This window comes from Osmia bicornis, chromosome 1 (genome assembly GCF_907164935.1).
Source record: "Osmia bicornis bicornis chromosome 1, iOsmBic2.1, whole genome shotgun sequence".
Lineage (NCBI taxonomy): Eukaryota > Metazoa > Arthropoda > Insecta > Hymenoptera > Megachilidae > Osmia > Osmia bicornis.
This window is the reverse complement of record NC_060216.1, coordinates 9,317,113-9,343,723: the sequence shown is the minus strand read 5'-3', so window position 1 is coordinate 9,343,723 and position 26,611 is coordinate 9,317,113. Positions and strand designations below refer to the sequence as shown.

The window sequence follows — 26,611 nt, the reverse complement described above, 5'->3', positions numbered from 1 at the left end:
CCATTTATACGTACAAATAACGATTGTGCATTGTATGCGGAAAATTCATGAATGAAAATCGAACTTTTTTAAATCATACACGCAATCCTACTTGACGGAAAGCAATTTCGCGTGCACGATAGGATATACTACCGCAAAATTTACTATTTGATGGGGGTTAAAGGGTCGAATATACGAGTAACGAGAGTCGATGTACGGGTGGACGCGCCGTGAGAAAGCCCATAAAAGGGAGATTGCGAGGGTGTTCGGCGCACAGTCGCGCACCGTCTGTCCGTTAGTACGGTACGCGGGCACTCCTCGATATTCGTGCTGCACTTGGCCCAAGCATCATCTCGAGAAGAGCAACAGTTATGCCCTCAGATCATCGCGTCATTGGCTGACACGGTCTAATATCAAACTTCGTCACGCGTCTATACGCGGTAAGTAAATATTTTTCTTTTTTCAAATTTAATATTATTTGAGGAAAAATCTTATCTTCTTCGGTTAACTAAATAAATAACATACGAAACTATGATTATAATTAAACGAATCTTTGCTAGTTTATAAAATATTCTTGAAATTAAAATAATTGCACGAAACAATTATTCGTGACTGGTAAACGCGGCGTGAAGTACCTTATGCTGAATTTAAATTAACTTGCAATCTCGCGAGAAATGTAAAACACCACAAAGGAGGGACCGAAATACGATTCTTTACAAGAATTTATATCTCCCAAGTAATTTCTTGCTACCGCTTTTGAACTCGCGAATCATCTGCGGAAATGAAGAACTCGTACAACTCGGGCATCGTTTTAATACTCTTAATTGAACCGAAAGAAACACAAGGAAACTTGCTTTCTCAAGTGATTTCAATGTAAAACCTGGGATAGTAAGAATGTAATTATTTAAAAACAAAATTTATGGTAATTTAATCAATGATAATTATATTAAGAGTAATACTTTTTATAGTTTTAGAAGATTATAAAAACGTTACGTTTGGGGAACAAGTGTGTAAATCATTTTTAAGTAAAATAGAACATAAAGAAATGGTTCTTCTAACAGAGCTATCGAAATAACGATTCCTCTTCGAATCGAAAATTTCTCTAATTATTTCGTGCTGGGTAAGGGTTTTAAAATGAACGAAAATTCCATTCCGCGAAAGGTCCTTTCAATTTGTTTCGTCTCGTCGTTGAAGTGGTGTTGTTCGTGGTCGTTATTTTTTCCAATTATCTTCGCACATGTCTCCGGCAATGCTGTTGTTACGCTTTTAGAAAGGGATGAAGGTCCGCGAAGCATAATGTACAATGAGCGTAGTACGAGTGCTGTGGGTACTAAGCATTGCGGTTTAAGCTGTATGGCGATGTATGGTATGCGCTGTGATTCGAGGCTACGCTCGCCGGTACCGAGTAGTTGTGCTAAATGGTTCGCAAACTAATGTTCAAAATTCGGGCAATGTCGCGATGATAGTGTACGTGTGAGAGTTCGGGGTATAGGGATGAAAGAGAATAGAATGGAATAGAATGGAAGGGAATAGGGTGCGATGGAGAGGGTAGATGAGGAAGAGGGAAAGCGACGTCTGCGAAGTCTTCCTTAGTTAAAACTTTTCAAGATTGAATTAAATAAAACTGCTACGACGTTTCCGTTATCCTGTTTTACCTCTTCCGATCCTTTTTTTTCCCCTATCTCACTCTTTTACGCGGCGTTGCAATGAAACGACTTTCGAAATAATTAGTTCAGGAATTCAAGAACCTGTGAAATACAGTAATCGGTATTGGCGCGTACGTATTTTTTGCTTTTTTAATTGCAAAACGTTTCGTACGTCCAGGTAGGAAAGAGTTTCGCGTGTCCACACAATTGGATAAAATCCTTTTTCTCGAACCTTGTTATGTACCCTGTTGAACGCCTATTGGATTTTATACAGTTGTAACGGGAAATGGAAACAAGGTTCAGTTTATTTCTCTATGCATAGCAAATCTCATTTCCTTCGTTCCTATGTATGTATGTATATGTGTAGGTATATACGCGAAACAGATATCTTATTCCTTTTTCGTACGATCAAAATCGAAGATTTCTGAATATTTCTTCGAGAAATCTGACCTCGATTTACATTGTTGTTGGATGTCGGTAATCTATAAATGCAATTGGACCTGGTCGTACGTAAATGCAACGAATGTATTAGATTGTTACATATCACAAATCGTAGATTTGAAAATGTATAAAGTCCGATTCAATTTGACAGGGTAAAAATTATGGTGAGAAAAAGTGGGATCTAATGAAAAATAAAATACTCCTTTCAAACTTTTTCACAAAAACAAACGGTAACAAGATAATTTCACAAAAATATTTAATTACTTCACTAACGAGTCCAAGTGAAACAATTCTAAAAGGCTGTTTAAACGAATATTTGATTAAATTTGAAAAGCAACAGAGTTTTTATATTATAAATTTTAAAATATAAAAATGTACATTACAATAATAATGATAAATGTTGTTCTTGTTATTTTTGTGTTTCATTAAATTTCAAGTGTTTCAATCTATATTGAATTCCCCTAAAATTTCGCGAAAATAATAACAAAACCTTTTGTGAATATTTTCCATACAAAACGACTGGTTATTATTTACTATAATTTACAACAATTGCGCGCTCGTATAATTTTTTCAACCTTCCAGCCCGGTAATTGGTTTTGAATTTAAGCCAATGTACCTTTATGATGTGAGCTGCGAATTGTGCTTACTTTGTTAACAATATACCGTATTACTGAAGCTCATTCGAACAAAGGAATACGTCAAGAAGATATATTAGAAAGCAGATGTATACCCGGCAAATGGGATAAGAGGGGTGACTAGTGTTGTATCTCATTTGCATGAGTGAAACAGATATTGAATTGTGGCAGAAAATTGTTGACTATTGAAACAGAAAAGGATTAAAGGAATAAAAAAAAAAGTGCTTCGAAATCGTTGTAGAAGAGATACAAAGCCCTTTTTTTCTCGTTCCTCTGGAATTGGCTATTCTACGTGCACAGTTATTTTCCAATTAAAAGGTACTTTAATTTCATCGAATTTTACGATGTTTGATTCGACGCGATCACGATTCGTCGACGCACGGAAACAAAGTCTCCCAAAGGTTTCGAATCGTGTAACGATGCAACGGATAAAGAGAATTTGTAAATGATGAGAAACGGAAATTCGCCGGTTAAAACAAACATTTTCGCGATGATCCTTGCTTAATTAACGAACCCTGCCTACCCTTACTCACCTATCCTTTTTTATCAGTGGGGGGAAAATCGAAAACTTCCCTTATAACAAAGGTGCCTTCTAATTTTCACCACAGTTTCTCTACCCTTTCATTGCACACGTTGCATCGTCGTGACGAGGGATGGTGGTTATATAGAGGAAGTGACGAAAGTGAACGACAGGAATAATGGACAGGTTTGGGTAGAGTGGCTTCCCGTTCGGTAGGGGCATTTGTTCCACCGACAGTAACTCGTGCCCGTAATAAACATGCCGTGCTAGCAGATTGACTGATGATACCGTTCTCCATTAGATGTTATTGCTGAGCTCCTATAACCTTTCAACATCGTCGGTATTCAATATATCCACGGCTAACGGTAATTATTGCAGTGGCGCATCTTGAAAAAAGAAAAAAAAAAAAAATAGGCGCCCATAAAAGATTTATTTTTGTGAAGCGTTCCTATGAAGAAAGGGATGCAAGGAAAAGAGAAAATAGAAAGCAAAAGGAGAGTTCTGTTACGGAGCTAGCCGGTGGCTGAAGTGACGATAGTTGAACGGAAGCGAGAGTAACTAGTCGAATTCAATTTCACCAAGAAAAGGGTAGAAAATAGCGAAATTTCGCTGAAATCGTATCGCGTCTGATTAAATAAGAACTACACAGGTAGATATAATTACCTCTCCGTTAACTAACTAGAAATACAATCTTCCAATTAGACTTCTTCGTATTGGACTATTGCGTGTCGAATGATCGATGAGGAATACATACAATTTCAATCGAATTCATTTATTTAGAAATATAATAATTAATTAAACATTCACTGTGGTCATAAATTTGCGCATTGAAATCGGCTATTTAACATATTCATAATAACCAAATAGAACAGGAAAATCAACAAATTAAAATACATTCCCTTATACTGTGAAAGAAAGATATTTCATTGTTATGTCGTTCATTGAATGAGATTCATCACGGTAACCGAGAAGAATCATTTACCAAAGCTTATTTATAACCACAATGAATAATAAATTAATTGTGTATCTGGCTGTCTCGAGATTTTATTTAAACCCAACACACTTTTCAATGATTCGGTGTGGCTCGGCTCGTTCCCTTGAGAGTTGGCATTAAGGGGAAACAGAGAGGGTAGAAAAGAAACGGAGAAAGGGTAGCACGGGAATACCCTCAGGCAAGATCGTCATTATCATAATTTTTTCTCAATGTTGCCTAACGAAGGTGATACTGAATGCGTAGGAGGCGTGTGCGTCGGGTATCGGGGCAAACAACGGGCTAGGCCAAACAGGTGGGGTCTTGGTGAACGAAGGGGGTTAAAAGGGGCACCTCGGTGTATCTCTCTCTGTACACAGTCCCAGCCGCGGGGTGCAACTTAATGAGCTTCCTGCGTTGGTTCCGCTTGTAGTGCGCATCACTCCCGTCTCTCGCTTTTTCTATTTTTTGTTTTTTTCACATTTTCTGCCTCCACGTTCGCAGACGTCGTGTCTGAATCCATTCAAAAATCCGATCGTCGACCAGTCGCTTAGACGCGGATGTTTACGATCGAAGTAGATTGCGCGCCATTGCTGCTTCACGATAGTACTACGAGGCACAAAGAATGGTGCAAAATTGACTGTTAAATCTTAAAAGAATGGCCTGTGACGTTATAGGGGTAGCAAGGTTAAAAAAAGAAGGACCCACCACTTCCCTCGATATTCGAAAGTTGTGCATTATGTAGAGGGTTAGGGGTGAGTTAGCTTGCACGAGACAACTATTTTTGTATAACCTTTTCTAGGAAAAAGGGTGATTTAGGGGAGGGAGGATCTATCATTCCAGAATTATTACTTCACAATTACCATGACACGATGCGTTATTTCAAAATATGCTTCATTTAATATTCTTTTTATTCAACCCTTGAAACCAAGTTGTGAGCAAATAATCATATCGCGTAATTATTGAATATTAAGACGACTGGTGAAGCCTACCGTGTCCAATATTGTACAGTTGCGTGCGACATAGGCTTCCTTTAATTAAAAGGAAGTATAAAGGAAGAAGTGTTTCATTAACTGCCTTGTTTATCCATGTCTCTTACGTCTGAGGACAAGTGGTTCCAAATTAGGGAACTTCTCTGGGAACTTCCAAATCTAATTCTATCGTATGAGATTAAATCTTTTATAGTGTGTTATATATGTACTATTGTAGATCTATGGAATAGTACAGATTTTCAGTGTAGTGTTAAAATGTAATTGGTGGCGGGGGATACTCGTCGATACGGATTTTCGGTCAAGGATTCTCGGTGGCAATTATTGGCGGATACCGCCGGCACAACTTGTCTGCTTCGACAGTGTATTACGTGTGGAGCAGGTTCGCCGATAATTTGCCCCGTACTTGACATATTATTGTATTAGAATCCATAATGGACTATTTCCCGATGTGTTGATACAGTTGATCGTAGAATTAATTTACTGGATTAAACGTAGATAAATTCAATGAATTTTTTGGTATCAAAATATTTAGAATTATTATAATTGCTCTGTTCCATCTTAGCATTTTTCTTATTAAGAATGATTATAGTCATTCACAATCAGTACTACTTATTTGTTTAATAAATTAGGATTTAGATATGAATAATCTATCAAGGATTTATCCAAAGTGTTTTTTTTTTTCTACGAACAAAAGTTCTAACGAATGCATCAGAACAATGAAATAAATGAATTTCTATGAAAATAGGTACATACATTTCATGGAACATTTTAGATTTAATCGTCAGAAAACGCATCCATTGTAACCGGCTTTAGTTTCAAGAGACGAATGCGATAAAAGCATATTCGATTTTAGAATGTTGCATGAATTGTTTGGTGTTGCTTACAGCAAATGGTGAAACAAGAATTTCCGCGGTTTAGTTAAGTGCTGCGATACCATGTGCCAGATTTGTCGCCTTTAAACCTCTTTAGGTATGTACGTTTTTTTGTGCCAATTTCAGCTCTGTACAAGTTTCGTGGTCTTTAGAGGATTGACCTGATTCTCTGATTTTTCATCCCGATTGTCTCCTCCTTTTTGTGAATTAACGTGTTGTCTAAAAATAACAAAGGCTTACTATTATTTTTCACTACAATTATTGTATGTAAAATTGAATCAAGTTTATTCAAATACAACTGAGACGCGTTTCTTTAGAAACTTCAAAATTCAAAGATTCTAATAATCAAAAGGTTTAAAAATTCTAAAATTCCAAAACTCTCATATTTCCAAATTCTAATATTCTGAAATTCCAAAACTCTCAAATTTTCAAATTCTAATATTCTAAATTTTTCAGCACTTGACACTGTTAATAAACCATCATCGAGAAAAGATTCTAGTTACACTAATTGCAAAAAGATCATTATCGCCTTGACTTCTAGCTAAGTTTGTTACAGACTGATTTTTGAATCCAAAAAATTTACCCATGTGTTCCGATACTAAAATGCATTTATTGATTTGCTAAGTGTAATTGAAGACAATATAATGTTTTAAACTGTTAGTTCGGTTATAGTTGGTGCATTACATAACGCACATTTATTACGATGAACGGCGAACAATAACCGCAAGAATTCTGCTGCATGCAGATATAATTTTCGTGAAACTATTTCTGCACTTAAAACTCGCTTGCAGCCTGCATAATACATCGGGCAATATAACATGTATCAAATTATTCCTTACAACGTACGTATTGTATCATTTTCGCGTGTTCATTTAACATGCTATATTAATAAATTGAATTTGTTTGAACGAGTTGCAATATTAAATAACCAATGTAACCACGTTTATAAATATCTCCCGTACAACGTACCACCGTTGAAAATATTTATCGACCGATCGAATCGTCATTTCATTATTACCGCGATTAAATTGATTTTTATTTTTATTTGAACACTGTCGTCTGATTGCTCAAATAAAGTAAGCCGCGTTATATATTTTAATTAATCACACAAATTATAGCAAACTTGTATACTTTATAATAATATTAACACTAATGTTTTAATTTAAAATAAAATAATTAATTTAAGTGTCTAATATTTCTAAGTAGCTAATTAAAGAAATTATTCCAGGGTAGGAGTAATTATTATTATAAAGAGTTATTCCAGGGTAGGAGTAAATATTTTCTTCTAACGAACGATCCTTTAACAATGACCACAAGCTTCTCACGGCCGAGATAACTCGGATTCTCATAGAACCGAAGGATCTTCGAACTCTCGGAGAATTTGCAGCTCTATGCATGCACGGTAACCTAACCAGTGTCATAATTGAATCTGTGAGAAACACACTGCAAGTGAGATTAGAAGCCGTGCGATAGTTTTGGTACATCTTGACTCCTCACGTCCTTTACACGGGCCATCGTTGAACACCGCTGTACACGGCAGTTCGAAAGCCTGTTCCTCGATAAATACCAGATTAGCCGTTGAATACAAATATTTCGGTGCGAAGGTGGGAACAGGATTGATTTTACATCGACATTCCACGACAGAGATTATTAAAATCCTCAACTACAAGATTTGATTCTGCGATCAAGTAAATGATAGCTTGAAGACCAAGAATTATTAATATTTAAAATATGCAAATTCTTTTACGGTAGATTTAAAAAAAATATAAAATTTGTTTATATACAGCTGTGTTTTTAAAGAGATCCAGTTCGATCCCAATTTGGATATTTAACCATCTCGCTCGGGAATCACGTATGTGCACTGAAACCCAATACTTTTTTTTCCCTGAAATTTCCACGATTTCCACGAAAACAGGGAATAAAATCCCGTTTGTTGAATTCGCCCGTGTCACGGGCGCAAGAGTTCGTCAGACTGTTCGAAATTCCAAGCGAAAATTCCACGTGCAGGCAGGATGAGATTCTCGCAATTCGTGGCAAGCTAGCGGCTGGCGGCAGGCCTTTGTAAAGGTTCTAAATCTCTCACGTAATTCTATCAATCTTGTATAACTTACTTTTATATCGACCTTGATCGTCTCACGCATCGATGAAACTTTTCCGCCCTGTTGCAGGCGATCGCGTGCTTCATTTCCCGCGATTCAATTTATGGCGCGACGGAAGTGCATAAGTGAATTTTCCCAGTCCCCTCCAACAGCTTGGATAGTGTAATATTTTCCGCGTTACGTAGCGAACCGATATCTGTGACAGTTGCATAGCAAATGCAACTTGGGGAGAATCGTTTCTGAGTCTCGCGCGTATAAGAGGGAGAGAGAGAGAGAGAGAGAGTGAGGGGTAGAAAGAGAAACGGTTGCGAAAGTAGGGTCTGTCGGTGTAGCAGAGTACGGAGGAGGCGAAGTCAAGGTGGAAGGCAACTTTACAGACAGTTTAAACCACAATCCTTAAGTTCCATCGTTCCAGGGGAGTAAGCGAGCAGCACACGAACCGAGTTCCCTTTCCCGTGCAAACCTAACTGCGGCTATTACTCGGCTGGCACAGTCTCTGCTCATCGATAGTCAATTTGCCATTTCGTGGTATGTTACGTGTACCTCTCCGTTTCGTCGAACGATACACGGGATACCGGAAGTTCAAGAAGTACGATCGATATGCCTCCGATAGAATATGTACATAGAGTTACGATGCCACCACCGATTCGAAGATCCAATTTCAGATCAGGAGAAATCATTTTTATCGTTACAGATCTTTCATTTCTCTGATGAATTAGGCCTAGGAAGAAATTCCTTTAACCCTCGAACGAGCGAGCTGGGTCAATCGCTTATGGTCCTAATTCAATGGTTAATGGCTGTAGTAGACGATTTTATTCGCAATGAGAAATTCTACGTCGGATGTATTATTTTTTTTTGATATTTTAAATTGGATAGAATGAAATATTATCGTATAGCTATTAGTTTACAAGCCGTATAATAACGAGGATGAGGATAAAATTGCTTTTGAATACCCCATCGGATCAACGGTTCCGGGGGAAATTTAATAAAGCGAGAATTTTCTCTGTGTATGGAAGTTAGGAGCCCTGGGCTTCCCTTTTTGTACTTGTACAGGGTGCTAATTATTACTTTTCGCGTGTGAGACGGTACACGATACACGATACGTGTTAAAATTTTAACGATACACATCATCGAGCCCTGTTTCGTTAACAAAGGAAGCCGGGACACGATGCGACCGCAGCCGAAGGCACGATTTACGTTTCCCACCGAAACGTGCCACGAGTTTGAATAATCGAAGTTTTAAGGGACGAGAAGGGTGTTCGACAAACCGATACACCACCGTCATTCTGTGTGCGCGCACGCGTTACCCTTCGGTTAAGCTAAAAAAGTGAATTATTTCTGGACAGGGAGAAAAAGGTATCACTTTTGTATAGCAGATTAAAGGGTATATCAAACTGATGTCGAAGTCCTTTCTCTCGGAGCACGACACCGCACTATCGTCAAACGACTCCGCATCATTGAACCAAAACTTTCTTCCCATTGACTAAACCACCCTTAATGGCTTATAGAAACTTTCACGATATCACCGTACGAGAAATTTCAAACGTTTCTTTTAAGTGACCGAACTTTTATCGCGGCCGGCTCGCTAATAGACGATAAAGTTGCTAAACTTTTGAAAATCTAAGTGGCCATCGGTACCATTCATACGATTGATTGATATTGATATCGTATCGTATGACATAATCACATGTAATGGAAGCGTGGTATATTAATTATCGCGAGGGTCATCAGTGGCTAGTGCCATGAATTAATTTCAAGTAACATTAACGTTAATTAAGCAGGGTAATTAATTTGAAAAAAAAGGATCGTATTACGAATAATTGAAATTATTTCAAATTTACGTTTCAAATATAATTTGATTAGTAAATTTCGATTAGGTATAATAGAGGGTATAAAATTGCAAAAGTCATCGATTTAAACACGAGTGCCATTTGATACGTTGGTACTCATGGTCACGGTGTAAACTTGAAAAATATACAACCATTTCCCATGTCGTTTCGGACCATTTATCCTGTGGCATGATGGGAATCGGGGGGACCAAAAATATGTCACTCACCGATCGTTGAATGGCACCATTGTATCCACAATTCAGCTTGGAATTTACCCAAGGTTGACCAATGGTTGATCAATTCCACTATCTATGATGTAACTTGTGCCCAACATCACTAATGGAAGATCCTCTTTCACCAATTACCACTTCGTTCGCTAACAAGTTCTCCGTAAACTTACTATTGGTACAATTTTGTATTCTATTATTATTAATTAATCCTCGAAAGGTGAAGGTTCGTCAAATATGACCCAGACTTCCGAAAAATATCGGGTGGTATTTCTAGCGAAGTTAAACGTATCAATTTGTGAATAAAACTTTAACATTGCATTAATATTTGATTATTAATACGTTACTATTTCTATTAATATTTCACCAGTTTCTGATCGAAATACGATTATTGCAATAAAATTTATAAACTGACGATAAGTTAAATTGTTCTGTCTCACATTTGTACATTAATTAATATTACGAAATAAAATACATCATAAGGTGATGGAAACTTGCGCATACTCCTAATTTAATAGAAATGACGTACAATTCGTGTAACGTAATTAAACTATGACATACCTTCTCGCTCAATTACCCCGAAATTCTCGATTGAAACATTAACACAGTCACAAATGAAATAAGTTGTTTAACGTTCGACTAACAGCAATTAGCTCTATTAACTCTTGGCATAACAAGTTAAGGTATCTTTAGGAAACTTTGTCGTTAATATTATTTTTACCTATTTTATTCGATCTGTGGTTCTCAGATCACAGAGAACGTATTAAATTCGCAAAGATTTAATAACGCTCGAAGTAACATCCGCCCAACGTGTGTATTCGATTCGGTTTGAACTCTGAAAAGTTGTTACTTCCGCTATAGTCAGACTCATCGATAGTCAATCGTTATTTCCTGCCTTTTGGTACGTTAACGAGGAGAAAGGAGGAGCATGGAAATGGGGGATAAAAGGAGCGAGGAAGGAAGCGAGAAAGTGCAACTGCAGTTGCACGTTCCCAGATCACTGAAAGCGGTCAAATGAATATGCTAGAAAGAACCCACGCAGCCTGTATAAGGTTTAAAATTTTGCATAGAATAAAATTTTTTTTTACCATTAACCCTGTCAAAATGATGGTTTTCGTACTTTTTAAAATTTCATGTATAAAGAAAAATGGTCAGTTTCACGTTTATTAACTTGTTCAACTTTTTTGTTCAACAGATTCTTGGAATTTCTTCCATGAAATGAGATCCGTAGAATATTACTTGGTGTTATGTTCATTATTTTATAGTTTATACAGTTACTCTCATTAATACTCGGATACCACTTAAATGCGAATATTACGTTACTCGTATTTAATTAACTCGAGTACATTTCAAAAAGACTCGCCTTTCTCAAAAAATCAATAATGGAACTTTCACCACTATTATTCTGAATGTCACATGCTGAAAATTTCATCGGAATTAGTCGATTAAATTAGTTTGGCCCGATTTCAAACAGTTATACCGTTTTAAAGAATGTTTAAAATATTCATGAAAGTAACTGTAATTAATTTTGGAATGTTTGTGAAAGTGATAAAATCAAGCGAACTATTTTAATCTTATATTTTTGGAAAATTGTGAGAAAGTATTTATCGTTGAGACGATCACTGAAAAGTAAGTAGAAGAAAGTTCGATAAATCAGCCAACTATTATAAACGTATTGGAAACAAATATCGAACGTATGAAGCAAATACACATTTTCAATAAATATCGGCCCTATTGGCACTATTATATTGACAATGTATATTGACCGTCGGAAGGTCCCTTAACTCGAAGAAATTTTTCAATCCAAGCACAGGAATCTACCCCATGAAACAATTATCCACAAGTTTGTACACTTCCACACACGTATGGAACTATGGTATCCAACTAGTACGTATTAAGCAACGTTTTCCATTCTCAGTCTGAATGGTGCTTGCACATCGCAGACAGTGTTAAAATCGATCGAGATACCTACTTAAGTCGTATTAACCGAATGCCTGATTCGCTAGATAGTTTGAATGTGGTATTTAGCCGCGGCAGTAGCAAGTGTACCATGTAAACTGGCCTAATGGAGGCGTGCTACGGTTGTGGAGAAGTGTGTAGGCATTATCCATCGGGTGGTGCTCGAATTGCAGTCGAATCGAATTACGAGTTAGTAACAGTTTGTCACGGGTTTTGCCGGCATGCTTGCCCATCTGGTCTTTGGATCCCATTTGCTAATTTCGAACCGGTGAAATCTCCTCCCTACCGCAAAAGATCGATCCTCTAATGCTAACCGTGGAAGAAACTTAAAAAAAAAAAGAAGAGAAAGAAAAAGAAAAAGAAAAAAGAGCCATCGACCAGTTAAGACGAAAAGATTTGTGTTGCTTAGTTAGGACGAAGGTTGCTTGTTCTTGCGGGACAAAAAGTCGAAGCTCGACGGAAGTAAATCCGGTGAGAAGATTAGCTGAATGCAAAGGAACCGGTGAACTAAGAAGCTTCCGACGCGACGACGAGGATTCGATCAGAGTGCTACGCCAGGAACGTGTACAGTTTTTAAGTGTATGTAGCAAGGATATACCAAGATGAACAAGGCGTAAAGACAAAGGGTGGTAGAAACCAGAAGAAAGTGGAAACTCGTAAGTAATAGCTCCGACAGCAAACCTGGTAAAATGAACGGATAGACGATGCCATGGAACGACTCTTATTTCCTTTCGCGCTTCACAAGTCAGGATAGTAGAAGAGAAAAGGTTAAAAAAAGGCCAGCCGTTAGAAGAAAGAAGAACACGATAGACATGGAGTTAAAAAAAGAAGGAACAAAACAACCAGGCCTGTGTATGTGTGCAGGAAGAGTCGAAGTTACCCTTTTTTCTTTTACTTCCTTTTTCGCCTACATATCTTCGTACCCTCTTACGCGGGGCGTTCTTGTTCTACTGCTGTGGGGTGTCGGTTAAGCTTCAACGTTTAAGACCTTCCAAACAGACTTCGAAGCTTTCTAGACGCACTTTACGTGCAATGGAACAACCGTTTCCCACGTGTAAAACATTTTTTATTTTATTTTACTCGATAACGTTATCGGACTTAAGGGGCTACTCTCCTTTGTACCGGCCATTTCTAGACGTTCTGTGGGATTAAAAATTGATGTATCAAGAAAGTTGAAAAAAGAATATGTATTTTATTATGAAAGCTTCAATTTTCTCATACGTTAAAGAGACGATTACAATTTTGTTAAACTGAAAAACACAATTTCGCGTTGAAAATTTTACCCCTTGTATATGGAAGTACATTTACGTTCACCTTTTATCTGCCATTTCCACCGAATAAATGGGACTCTTCTTTTGGATAAAAAATTCACATCGAGCCGATTTTTCACGTCTCTCTGTCATTTTTCCGCTAAAATACAACAGGTTATATTCCATCAATCTGCGTTTCTGATTTGCGCTTGATTTGACTTTTCAATGTGCAAATAACAAAAATGTCGAAATGAGCGAAAACGTACGGAGTATTAAACTGTACAAAGAACTTTTGAAACACGGGAGGGTGTACGTGTGCTTCCTATATTCCACCCTTTCTGTACTCCAACGTGGAGTGCAGCAGAATATCGGTAAGCGGCCGGTAATTATTCATGGAGAGTTCATTTTACGCGATATTCAGACGGTCCGAGTTTATGGTGAATCAAAGACGCTTTTGGTACTCAAACCACGTCCAGTTTCCTTCGAGTCAGAAGTGACCAACAGAACGGCTCATTGGATCCTGAGAGAGAGAGAGAGACTCGTTGTCTGTTATTCTCTTGGTAATATAGCATGCAATTCTCGTTGCACGCGTTTATAATACTCTGTGCATACACTTTGGATAGACGTGCAAATGTATGCTCGCCGCGGAAATTGGTGTTTCGATGTTTAATTTGCTATGGTACAGTTAATGACGGATATTCAGAAGATCGAGCGATACCTTGTTTTGCTGTTTAATTATATTCACGTTTCGTATAAATGGTATAAATAAAGGGTACTTCAAAATATCCGCATTCCTACGTTGATTACAATAACAGTTGCCAAACTTATTGTTAGGAACTCTTCAGCGAATAATTACTATAATTACTCTGTCAAACGGAAGTATTATTATTAGACCGCTGCATATTATGCGAGGAAATTCATTTTGTAACATCAAAAGTCTGACGAAAATTTGATCGCATAATAATACTGCAGTTTGCAAAAAATGACTACACGTGCTTTTTATTAATTATTTTAATTCAGACTGAATTAAATTATCAATGAAAGGTATAGTCATTTAATAAGCCTCATAGGCTTCCATGAAATCTTTGCTCATCACTGTACAGTCAAACTAAAAACTCATGAAAAATTGGAGAGCAAACTAATTAAAAGACAGATCGATCGGCAACAATATTTATTCGCGGGTGGATACAATAGCGTAACAACCTGCATGACGATGAAACGCGTATTTACCAACGGGTCAGCTGTTGCAATTTCCACTGCGATTAATTGTTCCACTTTAGCAGCCTAAACAGTTTTCTTTTCTTTCCTTTTCATCCACGAAACCGAGGCAACGTCACAAATTACAGCCACGGTCCACGCGAAATATTTCCCGCAACAATTTCCTTTCTCGGATTCCCCGTGCGAAAGTGTAATCGCTAAAAGCTTTTCCCCCTACCTTGTCTCTCTGTTACGACGTTGGCCTTCTGTAAATATTGTAAAAACAACGAAAAAAAAAAAAAACCAAAAAAAAGGAAAAGAAGAGGGTAATAAAAAGGTGGCTACCGGCTCTGATGGCCACCACTCGACTGTCTCGTATATTCGGCTAAAAAGCGGGAGTTCCAGTGAAACGCGATGCACTTTTCGCGGGACTGTTTAACTTGAATATGTATGCATGTCTAGCGTCGTGGTTCACAGACTAGATGGTGTGGTAATTTTCCCTACACCCCGATACACGTACATACGAGAAAACCACGGTCGAAATTTTTGAAGGTTTATATACATAACTTCGTAGTTGTCCGTGCACTTTCATTTTGCACGATGCCGTCTGACACAGGCCGTGGATCCGTCACTGTCATCAGCCTCCACTATGTTTATCATACACGCGAAACAAATTCATTTTAGCATTTTTAATATTCCAATAACAAGAATGAAATTTATCATAAATCCTTAACCCTTTTATTGCTATCAGTGCGACCAGCTACGAAATTTTGGTTTAAAATAGAAGATCGAATAAATTGAAGCTTAATTTCAGTTAAAAAAAAATGAATCCTTTCATTTGACAAAAAATTCAGGTCAACGACGCAGCTGGTTTTTGCTTGAATAACATCCTAAATGTGTTGTAATGTTTGTAATGATGATGTTACCATCTCTATTTCGCTCAGGAAATTTAATCTCCACAGATCCATACCGGGCGCCCATAGCATATTTTGACACAACCTTACTAATTTCCTTTTTTCTAGCTATAATTCATACATTTCTGTATCCTAGAAATGCACTGAGACCCAAAAAATGAAATAAATTCTATAATAATGAGAAAGCAATCACGATATCATCTAGTCTCTCCCCTTCTCAAACAACTAATCATCGATTGTTAAACAGTAGACGTATTAACTCAGGTCTACGAGGGGGTTATTTAAGTTAAACTCGTCAGTTGAAGCGCAATTTTTGGCAACGCAAAGAGAACGTGGCTCGAAGTCATAAAGGGCAGACTTTGGTCCGAGTGAAATTTTCATTTGACGACTGGCCTTATACGTACGATACACATACACAGGTGAAAACGTTTAGGCTAGCAGACGTGTGTCGTGGGTGATTCGTTAGTGTGCGTATCGCATGGTTTCGGCTAGAGGGGTGTCGGTGAGAATACTCGGCGGAGGGTAGAAGCTGAAAAGGGAAGAGTAGAGGCACGAGGCACCCACTATTCGAGTATTATTGCGGCGCTAGCTGAACGAGGGTGAGGATGGGATATATCAACGGTTGGCGTTTATGTGGCGACCAACTGTCGAGTTAATATTCACGCGATTCGGGTTTGACCCCTTCTCCGGACTAGCTTCCGTAGACGAAGTCGCGAAACTCTTGACCTCACCTCCCTTCTGACAACCAGAACTCGCCAACTGTCCTCCATCAGATTTTAATGAGATTTTGCGCATTGATAGATCATGTTATTACACATCTCTCGACACGAGGTATATTCGAAAAGAACATCTCATTACGGGCAAAAAGCTTGTCTAGGTATAGGTGTATACGACACTTCGTCATTAAATCCCCACTGTAATTAATACAGTAAATGAAAAATAAATTGTATTGAAATTTGAATCTTTTGTTACAGTACGTATGGCGTATGGCTTGTTCTATGGTATGGCATCGCGGGACATTGTTCTTTGCTTCTTCCTCGCCGCCTTCCTGTATTCAAGTTTCGGTAAGTATCAAAATGAGATATTCGAGCGCTCTTCAGTCGATCGTGAAAAGTGGATGCAAGCGAGAAAGAAGTTTCGAATCGTTCGAAACACCGACGGATAAAAGTTACAAGTTTTTTAATCCTTGCAAAATGATAGGAATGAATCTCACCCGTTGTATCCGTAATAGCATCCTGCCCGCTACCTTTCTCTCCACGCCACGTTTCTTTGCTCCACTTTTCGGGAAGAATCAAATAAAACGCCTCTGAAAGCACTATCGGAAGTATCCAGCTTCCGTAAAAGCATTCCCACGTGCAGCTACCAAGCCAGAAATTACAACAACGTTCACGTCTAAAGATTACAACCGACTTTTTCCCTCGAAATATATTTGATATCCAATTTCTTTCTCTTCGTCGTACTACAATTACGCGCAACAAAAGAGTATATAACGTTCACGGTGATTACATTTCACCTGTTTTTCATTTTCCTTCTTATATGGCCGACCATAGTTATTGTTTAACTCTTCTGACCCCGACGTTGATGCATTACACCGAACAGAATTTCCAAGTACTGGACTTTTACCTTGATTTTTCATGTTTCGTAGAAAGTTTTCCAGTTATCAAAAATAATCATTTTTCATAAAAATGAATAATATTCATAGACTAAAAGACTAAAATGCAATATTGTATGGAACAAGATTTCTATTAACCGTGAAACGTCGGGTAAGAATGGTTAATAAGGCGTTGGGAGATTGCGTCGCTCACGATGATACGGTCAATAAACACCCTGAAGACCCCTTTTTCTTTTCCTTCTTTTTCCACCCCAACGCGAGATCCACGTGCCGTGCGACAAAAAGCGCATCAACAAGGAACAGAAACGAATCTGAACGGCTGACAGGGAAAAAAGAATTATTACCCCATAACTTTGGTTGGGAACAGTTACCGTGGATCTTTATAAAGCAACACGCGCACGACTAGCGACTAGATTTAAGCTACGCGCTAACATAGATGTAAAGATTAAAAATAAATAAATAAATCTATATCAAACAGGGTGAGATTTAAGTACATATACGCACCCCTTGTTGAAAGTCATAGAACTATGACTTCTGAGCAGAAGAATAAATATGAAAGCGTAGATTTTCTTTTTTCCAAAGTTGCAACGTGTAAGTTGCGGTTCCTTGTTTTAGAGTAAATAGAGGGTAAACTAATTAAACGCAAAGTTGCCGGATCATTAATCGTACGATCGTTAATTACCCTGGCCATAGGTCAAGCGATGCCAAAGTCCGAGGTCCAGCCCGAATTTCTAGCACTTCTGGAGAATCATACGGTCACTCAAGGTCGTGACGTCTCCTTCACCTGCGTCGTTAATCATCTTCAATCTTACAAGGTAATTGCATCTACGTGTTGCCGTAATTAGTAAGTCGATTAAGGGCAACGCTGCGAATATCGTAAGTAGTGGACTGGAATCGTATTTGTACGAACAGAAACAATGTTACGCGAAACTAACGATAACATAAAAATTGGCAATTATCGATTTTACATGGAGAAAAAAAAAGAAGAGACATACATCCATGTCGCTCAATGTGAAGGCAGCCTACTCTCAATTCTTTACATGTCAAATTAATCCGTGCAACAATTCTTGTTAATCCCTTTTGATTATATTCGTTATAACGGGAAACAATAGATACACGAATTAGTTCGTTAAAATATCAACGAGATTAATTTAAAAAAAAAAATCATTTGCCATATCTTCTTTAATTTAATTCTTTTTTGTTTATAACGATCTCGTATTATTAAATGGCGGATTTTGAAAAAAACAATAGCCTCAAATAAAATATCGATAAAATCTGGATATTTTCTCGTTAAAGAAAAGAATGATAGGATGAAACAGAGGTACCGTGTCGATTATGAAAGTACATACGTGTGCACTTTCATTGGTCCACACTCGGTTCTGTCCAGAACTCCTTGTGGGACAGACCTGACGAGTAATTCACTTTCGAGAAGAAGTCCAAGTTTGATTGCGCGCTCGAATCGACAATCGCTTCTATCGCGAGATGAAACGTTCTTGGCGCGTGTTCAGAGGATTTCGTCCTGGTGGATTCATAGGATAGAGAAGGAAGACGTAGAAGTGACAGAAGAAGAAGAAGTAGGAAAAGTGGAAGCATAAGGGAACCGAATGTTATACCGAGCAAGGGAATATCCGGGGAAAGAAAGGAAGTCCGAAAGAAGGGACATAAATCAGAGACGCTAATATAACGTGCAGCACGAATGGGCCTGATTTTACCACTTCAACAGTATCTTACTTTCTTTTCACCATTTCTCTCCGCTCTTTAGCATTCGTTCACAATTTGTATGCAAAGGACGATCGTAAAAACTAGTGAATTTCAACCGAACAGAAAGAAGAAATTCTTTCGTCGCATTAATTTTCATACTTTCTCGAAATTAATTATTTTAACTACAATAAAAAAATCATCAGCTAGTCCAAATTTTCCAATAAACTTATGGTAGATAACATAATGGAATTTTACGACAGTCAACATATTAAATTCATAATTTAATTTTCTTTTTCTTACTAGTTTGCAGAATTAATTTTGCCATATACACCGAACGCGTTGTAACATAATAAAGTGGGAAAATCATTTTCTCTCGCGTTGCCAAGACTCCATTACGCTCGCGTCATATTCCCGTCGGAATTTCACGGTGGCGGGCCAAGATTTTCCGAAATTTCCTCGACGGTAATCGTTTTAAACGTTCGCAAAATCGATCCGTGTCCGGGCGGAACAATCCACATAGACTCGCGTCGATTCAATGTCACCTAACGTGAGAGATATAACAAATGCCGGGACACCGTTCGAAGCTGATTGTTTGCGCAAAGATTATTCCGCCAACAGGTAGAATGATTCTGACGACTGAAGCGGCGAGCAGTCCATCAACGTTATTTATGCACACCTTAAATTCCATTGCCGTTGGATCAAAACCCGCTTTTGTCCGTGATTTAAAAGCCCTTTCACCGGTTCAATAGAACCGTCGTTTGAAATACGACAGATCGGAGCGGCCAGGAAGTATGTTCGTACAAACGAGACCGAATAGGGGTGGGGAGAGAAGGGTGGGTGGTAAAGCACAAACCCGATTGGAATTTGAATCCTGGAATCCAATAACAGTGTTCATTGACTTGTGCCACGATTCTCAAGTAAACAATTACGTACCAGGTAGAAACGTGCAAACGAATGTTCACGTTTGCTGTAATGAGCATCCGCGATTGTATGTCATAATCGTAGCTTGTTCATTGAAAAAAAAAAAAAGAACAAATCATCTACTATCGATTTTTTTCTTCTTCTTTTTATCGTTTCTTTCTGTAAGTAACGATAGTCGGTATTCTGTTATCTTCGACGAAACATATTTCGTTTCAAGCAAAAAGTACGACAATGAAATTATACGGTAACGCGAATCCCTTCCACCGTTCGTTTCTCGTGTTACGGAATAATATTTGCGTTACGAGATTTAACAGGTGCATTTACCGTGAGATTCATGAACGCACGGAAAAATAGCCGAGAAAACCACTGCTGCATCGTTTCGTGTACATAATTCGTGCACGTAATTAATTCAACCTTAATATTACACGTGCATTCATAATGTACGTTCCTTTTTAATACAAGACCGAGATACGTAGAGAGAGAGAGAGAGAGAGAAAAAAGGAATGGTACGAGTTAAAATATTCAATTTGCCGGTAGTTCGCGCTTTCCGAGTGAAAATTTCATCGAACGAAACGTTTCGTTAATTTATTATTCATATCCGGTAACGACCACAAGGCCCGAGGGAAAGTCGAAGAGGAAGAGTGTAATAAGATGGGTGCCGGATGGAGGTGTTTCAACAGGGAAGGTTTAACTGCTAGCTAATCAAGAAAGTACCCAAGGTACTAGGAACGTTCAATAGACACTAAAGCACGAACTACGACGACCGGGACGATCGGTCTTATTGTTAGTATGTTCAAGAGTGGGAACTCTTCTTCATCTATAAATCAGTTGCTAGAAATGAAGGTAATAGAGGTACAGCGGTGGACATATGTTTAGGAACATAAGAATAATTGTGATTTTCTTTCCTCGTTGAATTTCAAATCTCGGTACATCTACCTAAGTGGACTCGAACGTGTTGTACAGAATAAGCTTTTGCTGTATTATTATTTCTATAACTTCGTCCGTGATGATATAACAAGAGTTTACTCTACGTGGTATGTCCAGCATTCTGTACAGAATCGAAAACACCATAACACCCAAAACATATAACGAACTAATTCTAAAACGGGTATTAGAAACGTATACTGTACCATAAGTAACACAGAGAGACGTCGCAGTCGCGGTTTATAATCAGTTGCTGAAACGGCGGAACGTTCATGTTCGTGATTGTATTAATGCAGGTTGCCTGGATAAAGTCGGACTCCAAAGCTATTCTGGCCATTCATACACACATGGTCGCTCATAACCCACGCCTGTCTGTCACTCATAACGGACATAACACGTGGAAACTGCACGTGACCAACGTTCAACCGAACGATTCTGGCACGTACATGTGTCAAGTTAATACGGATCCTATGAGGAGTCAGGTTGGTACGGTCTTCGTCAACTTAAACACGTTCTATAATATGATTTTCCCTGTCAACTCTACGAAGTAGCGTACACCGACTGAACGCTGTATGATACTCTTTTTACCCAAAGTTATAATAATCTATTCGTAAACATGCACCAGAACGTGTTCACTTATTGTCATATGTGAAAATTAATTTAGTTCTGTTTTGTTAACTTTGTATGAAATTTTCAATAATTTTGTTTCGAACCTTGAGTAACTTACAGTAAAAAAATGAAAATTTCTTCTCTAACCAGTTTCATACATACACGAGGAATTATTTTATCACGGTATATAACGAATTTTTTGGAACTTTGATTTGTACTCGATATGTATAGAGTATTTGATTGTTCGCGTTAAACCTTTCAGTATTAAGCGACAATACAATGCAAACGAAACGACACGAGTTAATAGGTAACTCGTTGTTGTACATTACCGATTGAATTTAAACGTTTGACGTGTCAAAAATATTGCTATCGAGGCAAGATAACATCGAAATTTTACCAAAGGGCGCGCGAAAGCATGAAAAATCTATCTTTTATTTTTCCTAAAAAAAAGTGAACGTAAAACAAAGCGACGTGTTATTTATTTTACGTTCGGTAACATTAGTATATATCAAATGGTCAATTTCGAAGTGTAGAAAATCTCTGACATGAACTGATGACAATTCGATGATATCTTTAGATTTTTCTATGTTCCGAAGTCGGCCATTTGATATGATACAAGCTAGTAGTTACGAGCAGACTTCCTGTCTCTGTATTTTTTCGAAGCCTAAAGCCAGATTAAAGGCAAGTCTCCGTTGAGCAGTCGCATTTGTTGAGGTTTGAATCCGCGGGCTAAGCTTGATTTAAATGTCCATGGGAATGTAGCTTGGACCACGAGGTCGGATCCTTTTTCCAGTGGAAAGATAAATGATACTATATGGTAGCTTCTAACGATCTTTACACAGACGGGACATATGAAGGTAGTGATACCGCCCGATATCATGGATTTGGACGACTCGGCTGATCTAACGGCTAAAGAGAACAGTGATCTGCGATTACGATGTCGAGCCACAGGGACACCGAAACCTACGGTCACTTGGCGGCGAGAAGATGGCCGAAATATTACCCTTCGAACGGAGCATGGTGCCCAAAGAGGTAATATTTATACAAATTACGAGATTTATAGTAAATTTTAATAAAATTATTACATTTCAAGAATTATCAACGGTAGATAGAAATACTTCTTTTCGACACAATCATTAATTATTTTCTCAATTTTATTCTAGAATTAATATAATTATTAATTCTAACGTTAATGAATTTTTCAAATAACTTTACATCATGTAAAGACTTTCTCCCGTTAGACTCGCTTAATTTATCTTATACCCTCAAATTAGCCGATAGGCTAATTAAATTCAACAAATATGCAGGTAAACGAGCATGAAATCATGCGTATGGAATGGAAGATTTTTTAATATGATCAGAAAAATAATATTCCACGCGAGTTTCGTGAAAAAGAGGAAGCTTATGTTGAACGTAAGAGAACGCGTAAACGTGGTACGGTCGGGTCCATCGCGTTCCGTGGAAAATCAGCCAGCCGATTAGCCTTTCTAACAGTGAGTGATGGATGTTGACTTTACATATATTTCCTCTTCGCCGACCCCATCGATTCGCATACCCGATTGCAATATTCGCTGTGTACACTGCACCGCGAAAGTGTCTACCACTCAGAATCTATATCGTGCCAGTGATTCTGCCCTAAAATGTATATCTTCCCTATATCACGGTGGTTACTCTCCCTGTTTTTTGGATCCTTAATGAACTAAATTCGTTTCCCGTCATCGCGTGTGACGTTCGTCGAAAATTGTAATCGAAACGCGAATATTAAAATGGAATACCATCGACAGCAAGATGAAATCGCTTGGAAAATTCAAGAGAAAAAAAGGAAATGTAGAATGTCAAGTGGAATGAAAGTACTGTAAAATCTGTCTATCCACTCGAGAATTGTGTAATTTGATTTTGTATGTTATCTTTGAATTTCAACCACTTACATTTAGGTTGATAATGAAATACTTTTCGAATTAAAGAAGAAGAAGAAGAAGAGAGAAGAGCTTTTTGCAAAACATATTCAACTAATATACTTAATTATATGTATAAAACAGTATGTCTTTCATACAGAGAGAATATGTACATGTAATATGCAAACGTAACCAAAATTCAGGAACATATATTTCACTTACAAAGGTCTCATTTGATTCATACAAACGTATTACAGCTTAGCGAAGTAAGTTGGGTTCCTGAATAATGGTATTAAATTTAATAAAAACGTAATTGTGAGATGATTAATATGAAGCTTGCTCAGGTTTGGTTATAATTATACCAACATGTACATATCCTTGGATATTCTCTATAAAATACATTCTATTTTACAAGAATAATTATTACATTAATTGCTCGAAATAATGGGAGAAGCTTAATTTGTTTTTCAACTTTCATTTACTAAAGTGGCTAATTTAGCGGCGTTATTGCAATCCATGGCAATTACATTCTAATGAATTATTTAACATCGTGATACAGTGAAATCGTACGAAGGGGAAGAGCTTCACCTAAGGGGTATTCTACGACAGGAGATGGGGTCGTACCTGTGCATCGCGTCTAACGGTGTACCACCGACGGTCAGCAAAAGATATTACGTGAACGTTCGTTGTAAGTGGCGAAGTCGCTATTCAACATTTCCCGAACAAACTTACATAATTAATAATAGTTTTCTCGGCGCAGTTAAACCGCTGATTAAAGTGTCCAACGAATTAGTAGCAGCCCCGGCTAACAGCGACGTCGTTCTTCATTGTTACGTCGAGTCATCGCCGAAAGCATTGAACACATGGTACAGAGAGGACGGTAAGGAATCAGTTGAGCAATATCGAATGGCAACGGTTATTTCTCATTGTCACGAGTACGCGTTCGGTTTAATGATCGCTCTCATCGTGTAACGTAAACTGTTCCTTCCGCCCCGATATCCTGTGGACGTTGCAGGTATAAAATTATTGCCGGACGAGAAACACAATCTGTCGGAGGTCACGTTGAACGACTACGCGTATCAATTAAATTTCACTATCAAGAGATTGAACAGGGACGACTTTGGAAGCTACACGTGTTCCGCGGAAAATCTACTCGGCAAGGCTGACGGGACGATAAGACTTCAAGGTAACTATCATTCTACATTTTCAAATATAGGACGGATAGGATGGATGGCCTGTTTGCTCTTTACTCTAACCGTTCAACGTCGAAGTATCGTATTAATGCACTTTATTCTGTATGAAAATACAAAGTATTCGAAGCATTCGAGGATTCTTTTAATAAAATTATTCCAGAGTCACATTTAACGAGGACCACTTCGGTACCGATACGTAACACGGAATTCATCGGTAAACACGGGCCGAAAAAGCAGACCGATAGGAAAGGGAAGCTCCACTTGTTCGGCCGAGAAGGAGCTGGTTCGTTGTCGAAAAATAGTGGAAATATAGGTCATACAACGCCTATGCTCCGAAGGAACAGTTCGAACGCTTTGACGGACAGCAACGCGAAAAAATCGAAAGTTTCATCATATCCGGCACCCGCACCTGCGCCAGCGAATTTTGCACCGACACAACTGAACGTCCAGAACAGCGTCACATCCTCGCGACATTCGCGATTAAACTGCGTAGGATTAATGCTCGCTTTCATAGTGATAGTGATCTGTAGCTCGTAAAGCTTCACCGTTTCGTATGTACGGAAGAGTACAAATCACCCTTTTTTCCCACCCCTCTCTCGCGTCTAGGATACACGGAAGCTCCTATCGCGTGTACACTACCTACGAAAGCTACTCTTACGTACGAACAAACTACCTTCGAGAGAGTTATACTTGTGTTCAAATTACACCATAGTTTCCCAACTGAGGTAAACCGACGGGGTGCTGTTAGCCTTAGGTACAGTTCCAATTAATTTTTAAAGTAAAATTACTTTAAAACTTTTACACTTACGTGTTTTACTTTCTTTATTTTCAATATCACGTTATAAAGTTACGAAATTACATGCACAATTACACTTGCAAATTTTAGTAGTAACAGGCGCTGCACCCGAAGGGCGTGGTGAGCTAAAAAGGGTTGGAAAACTATGGGCTACGGCTACGCTCACAAAAGTTACCATTGTGTTCAGTATATCCTCTGTACAGTTACCCTTATACTAAGTTTGAAAAAATGACCCTTTAATCAGAGTTCACTTTGACCGATTTATTAGAATGAAAATGCTCAGTAAAATCCGAGGAGGATTCCTACTCCATCCAACGGGATCGAGACAGTAAATGCGTACAAATTCACGTGCTCGAAGCTGGCTCGGCTCACAGTACACAAACCTCGACCGAAACGTTTGAAGAACTGGAAACAACTGACGAGGGAAACTACCCAAGTGTTACGCTCACTTATTAATGAAACTTTGCCACCTTGTACAGCTCGTCACCCTGAACACGCCTATACCCCATTTTGAGGGCAGATGGTTAATTGTTTGAAAAATATTAACAATTAAAGTTAGATGCTCTTTACATTGAGAAGTATGATAAAATCACACATATAAACGGTTAGCTCCGCGGTAAACTGCTTGACTCACAATCTGAAGGTCCACGGTTTAAATCCATGGATGGACAACTTTTTTTTTTTTTTTTTTTTTTATTTATTATAATTTGTCTCTTTGATGATTGCATTTATAAATAATTATTCACGTACCGCATTCGAAATTTACACGCGTTTATTTTTTATAACACAAGCTCTTCTATCTATCTACAATTATTTGTTTCATTAATAAGTCAGCGTTGCACTCGAGTTGTTCCCTTCGTGAGCTTTGGCCCTGCGTGGAGCGCATGAATTTGCAAACATATCCTGACTCGTCTCGTTGGACGGATTATAGTGATTTGCAAGAGGAATGAATTTGCAATGAACATCATCGACTTCGGACGATAGACGCGCGACACATAATCATTCTACGGTGTAAATAACGAACTGTTTCTATGACAATAACTGTAGCTGTATACGATGAAATCGGTAGAAGAACGCTATTGATCACCGATCGACCCGATAACCGTCGTAATTAGCCAAAGTTCTCATGAAAGTTCGTTTCTTCCTAAACACGGATGTACAGTTATTTTCGAAAGAACTGAACTGTTGTGAGTTATTTAGTGCGGGTGCATGTTGAAACGAACTTCTGAGGCAATCGCGATAAAAAATGATATTGATTTATTGTTGATTTTCAGAGCGATCAAACCGATAGGCCATTTTACACGGCCGATCTATCGACGTTTGTTAAACGTTCTCGACAACATACATGGATGTATTATTTATTGATGTTAACGTCTCGGTTGTGTATTCGTGTATATAATCTAAGACAATAAACGTTGTTTTTACCATAA

At 38.2% G+C, this 26,611-nt stretch overlaps 1 protein-coding gene across 3 annotated transcripts; it reads left to right on the top strand.

Annotated features, from left to right (window-relative positions):
* Positions 1-54: 54 nt before the first annotated feature.
* On the top strand, positions 55-26,611 carry LOC114882912 (lachesin-like). 3 transcript variants are annotated; one of them, XM_029200099.2, is made up of 9 exons: positions 55-419; positions 16,505-16,594; positions 17,836-17,957; positions 20,985-21,170; positions 22,140-22,329; positions 23,752-23,880; positions 23,953-24,072; positions 24,208-24,378; positions 24,546-26,611. In XM_029200099.2, exons 1-9 carry the CDS (start codon positions 191-193, stop codon positions 24,920-24,922), a joined length of 1,614 nt encoding a protein of 537 aa, XP_029055932.1. In that variant the 5' UTR covers positions 55-190; the 3' UTR covers positions 24,923-26,611. The 3 variants fall into 3 exon arrangements, with proteins under 3 accessions (XP_029055932.1, XP_029055933.1, XP_029055931.1); XM_029200100.2 differs by lacking the exon at positions 20,985-21,170; XM_029200098.2 differs by having other exon boundaries at positions 23,752-24,072.